This window comes from Azolla caroliniana, unplaced genomic scaffold (assembly GCF_043228905.1).
Source record: "Azolla caroliniana isolate FFs.n. ecotype wild unplaced genomic scaffold, voAzoCaro1.0.p SCAF_1, whole genome shotgun sequence".
Taxonomy (NCBI): Eukaryota; Viridiplantae; Streptophyta; class Polypodiopsida; order Salviniales; family Salviniaceae; genus Azolla; species Azolla caroliniana.
In genome coordinates this window covers 5,394,758-5,398,754 of record NW_028230436.1, presented here as the reverse complement: position 1 = coordinate 5,398,754, position 3,997 = coordinate 5,394,758, and the positions used below count along the sequence as shown (strand labels likewise).

Below are 3,997 nucleotides of genomic sequence, written 5' to 3'. Positions count from 1 at the left end.
AGACAAATTAGTTGTATCCCAATATAACAATTTATTTCTAACTCGTAATAAAAGGGGTGTTACCATATTTTCTACTGACAATTCTAGCCCTACTTGACAACCCAGATACCTTATTGCTCTACCTCGAGGCACCCAAATAAAACCTGGAGTTGGCACATCTTGTGGAGGAGAGGAAGACGCGACCCAAAATCCCAGACTAGTCCCAATTAATCAAAGCTCCTGAAGCATCACAAAAATATTTTACTACTAGTTGAAGATTCAACAAATTCTCCTTTTCTGCAGAAACATATAAAGCGGTGTCATCAGCAAATTCTGAATCAACAGTCATGGTTGCATATCCTTGTATAGGTAAGGCTATACCATGACTATGTACATTCCTACTCCTAAGGTAATCAGAAAAAGATTCAGAGACTAAAATAAACAAAAAGGGAGCTAGTGGACACCCTTGTCTTACTAATCTCGAAATTGAAAATCTACAGCCAACATCACCTGCAAACAAAAGAGAACTATGAGTGGTCCAATACAAAGTTGCGACAGCCCTAATCCATTGCATTGGAAAGCCCATTCGTTGTAATGTCCCTTCCATGAAATCCCAATCCACTCTGTCATAGGCCTTCTTGAAATCTAAAAACAAAATAGCCAAACCTTGTTGTTGTTGCTCTGCAATAGCCACCATTTCCCAAAACAAAAAAATGTTATAAAAAATACTTCTCTCTTGAGCAAAACCCGTATGGGAATCATGAATTAGTTGAGGTAAAAAAGGTTGCACCCTCCTTGCTATTGTTTTAGCTAAGATCTTATACACAACATTAAGTAGTGTTATAGGCCTCCATTTTCGAATATCATCCAAAGGGTCGTCCCCCTTTGGAATCAAATATATTAGGCCTTTTGTCCATTCCTGAGGCATATAACCATGGTCAAGAATTTGTTGGTAGGCAGAAGTCAAAACATTACCAATCATATCCCAATACTCTATATACCATGAAACCCCCATCCCATCAACACCTGGACAAAAATCCTTACCTAAAGCCTTTGCTGCTGACAAAACTTCATAATGTTGCAACGGAGCAAGCAAAGAAAATTGCATTTCCAATGAAACTCGATTAGAGATCGAAGCCCAAACAACATCCCTCTTAATCACATTATTTCTCGAAATTGGAACTACTGTCAACAAATGACTATAAAAAGAGGATGTTATGTCCCTCATCTCTATCACATTCGATGTAAAAGACCCATCAACTCGTCTCATACTCGTCGGTTGAGATTTATGTGATTTAATGCGATGAGGTTCAAAAAACCCTTTACAAACTGTATCAACCTGTCTAGTCCATCTTGCAAAGGATTTATGATACCAAAAATCTGACTTCTGCAATTGCATATCAGTAATTGTTTTCCCAACATCAATAATTCTCACGGCTAAATCTACAGACCTAGGCCACCTTTGTTGCAAATGTTGTAACGTTGTTAAAGCTCGTTTGTATCTTCCAATCTTGGAATCGTAATCAAGATACAAAGCTTTCGCTTTACTTTGAAAAAATTCTTGAATTTCTTTCAACACATGCACACATTAATCAAGATAGCATTGGATTCTACATCATAATGATATCGGAACCAAATACTTTGAACAAAATGTTTACAATCGTCTCTAAGAAAAACGGAGTTAGGGATTCTAAATCTACTAGCCCTTCTTGTCGATGATAAAAAGAATTTTAACTTAAGAGGTGAATGATCAGAATAAGAACAACCAGGTAAAATTCCTAATTTACCACCTCTAGTCCACATAAAAGCATCCCCATAAAACCTATCCAAACGAGAAAGGTTGACCCCTGCCAATCTCCTATCAGATCTTGAAAAAGATAGAGATTTTGGTATTCTATTAAAGGATTGCACTGACCAAAGATCAACCAATTGTAGTGACATACATAGTTTTTCCTACTCCCTAAATTCTGTGACCCAGAGATAATGCGTAAACTACCACCTTGCCTATCTTGCACATCCTCTAACATATTAAAATCCCCAACTAATGCCCAATGGTCAATCTGAGGTATTTGTAATAGAATTTTAGACCAAAAATGAGACCTCGCTGCTTCAGAATTCGGTGCGTAAAGGTTAAGCAAACCCCACTTAATCGCTCCAATTTGAAAAACAATATATTGTGCTCTTTTATTTGCTAATGATCCAGATATACTTACATGTGAAGCCCAAATATGTGAAACCGCAATACATAAACCCCTTGGGTATCATTCGGTCCAAAAGCCGGCAACCAAAATTGTTGCCACCTCCCGAGGAGAAGATTCCCATATTTTAAGATGCGTTGTTCCCCTAAATGATGGTCCTGAATAATGAGCACATCTATTGGTCCTACATAAGGCTTTTTTAACTCCTGTCTAAAAACCCCTCTCATTCTTCGAAACCTACTACCTCCTAATCCTTGCACATTCCATGAGATTATATTGAGAACATCCATTAATAGAAAAACTAAGTATTATGAAACTGTCCTTTTTCCGGCCAAAACTTCTCCTCGGTGTTTTCCTTCCTCAGCAACACGTAATTGTCTTCTAGTTATCATTATATCTTTACCGGAGTATTTATGTGCACGAACCAAAGTTACTATCGAAAAGGAAAAATCATTAGTGCCTTGAGCAACCATCGTTTCCACTACGGCGAGGGACTTTTGTTTTGATGGATCTTCCTCATAGATTACTGGAGATAAATCCGTTTCACAATCCATGTCAATCCCCGAACAGTCAATTTGTCGCGCCTTGTCCTGAGGCACCGGATGAGGCAAGGATTGAATGATATGCTTCCCTTTATCCCACAAATGATTACCATTCAATTGCCCCATACGGACCCTCCAATTTATGATGTCTATCCTTACTTTCTTTAATAGTCAAGGCTTCAAGGTTGTTGGATTCTGTATTTCAACAACTTTATTCTTCTCCCTTACAATATTTTGCGAGGAGATATTCCTATCTTCATCGTTATTCAAAGTATTGTACGGATTACCATCGAACAAAACTATAGAATTGACTGGTGAGTTAAATTGTTTAAAAGTATGTTTGGCTGCTACTGGAGTCCAGTCGGATCTCCCCACCTTAGCAGTCGACTTAGGGGCCTCCTCTAATCGATAACGTTTCCGAGGACAATCCTTCCCTAAATGCCCAAAATGCCTACATATAAAACATTGATCCGAAAGCCCCTGATACACAATCCTTTGGGGCAATGACTCTTTATTTTCTTGCAAATTTGGCAGCAAAACTGAAGATGGTAAAACATTATTTCGGGGGGCCAAAATCCTCACCGTTGGTGCTCCTCGTATACACTCATCTTCCTGTGACGCCTCATCTTTAATCGCTATTACAGTACCTAAAAGAGAACCTATTTGAGCTAATACTTGATGCCATTCTTTCTTCAATCCTGGAAAAACGGTTGTAAAGATCATTTGGGCTTCTTTGTGCTGCAAAATCTCATCTGCAACCAGATTATGAGTCCACTTGTAGAAAGATATCCAATTTCCCTGCATTGATGTATGTTTGATCTTCAACAAATGATCCACTGAAGAAGAATCGGAAAACTCCAAATAATAACATCCTTTGCCGATGAATTGGATGTACATAACAATGTTGATTTCTTCTGGGAAGGAAGCGTACAACATTCGACGCAACTCAGGCCTATTTGGCCTTGATCCTTCCATATGAGCTACCAGAGAAACCTCCTGTAGTTGTTGTACTTCTTCCAACATGATATTCTTATCATTATCTGACAAGGAGAGTGAGACGACCTTACGTGAAATTATGGGGAGATGTAGAAGGCTAATCAAGGGGAGGTGCACCGGAACCCCCTCTATGCGTCGAATCAGGTATTGGCCGTTGTTCTGCCATCGCTCCTCGCCATCACTCCTCACTCTCTGTTCAATTATTTGTCAAAAGCCCACAACTTTTTGCTATAGTCATCAATGAATGTCACAAAATTTTGTCCACCACGGTGTGATGGAGCA

General features: G+C 38.9%; 1 protein-coding gene across 1 annotated transcript; it reads right to left on the bottom strand.

The window, feature by feature from the left end:
- Positions 1 to 207: 207 nt before the first annotated feature.
- On the bottom strand, positions 208 to 2,845 carry LOC147868579 (uncharacterized). The gene is made up of 3 exons (XM_087339553.1): positions 2,581 to 2,845; positions 1,024 to 1,548; positions 208 to 898 (listed from the first exon to the last, which is right to left on the bottom strand). Exons 1-3 carry the CDS (start codon positions 2,843 to 2,845, stop codon positions 843 to 845), a joined length of 846 nt encoding a protein of 281 aa, XP_087195679.1. The 3' UTR covers positions 208 to 842.
- Positions 2,846 to 3,997: the final 1,152 nt, after the last annotated feature.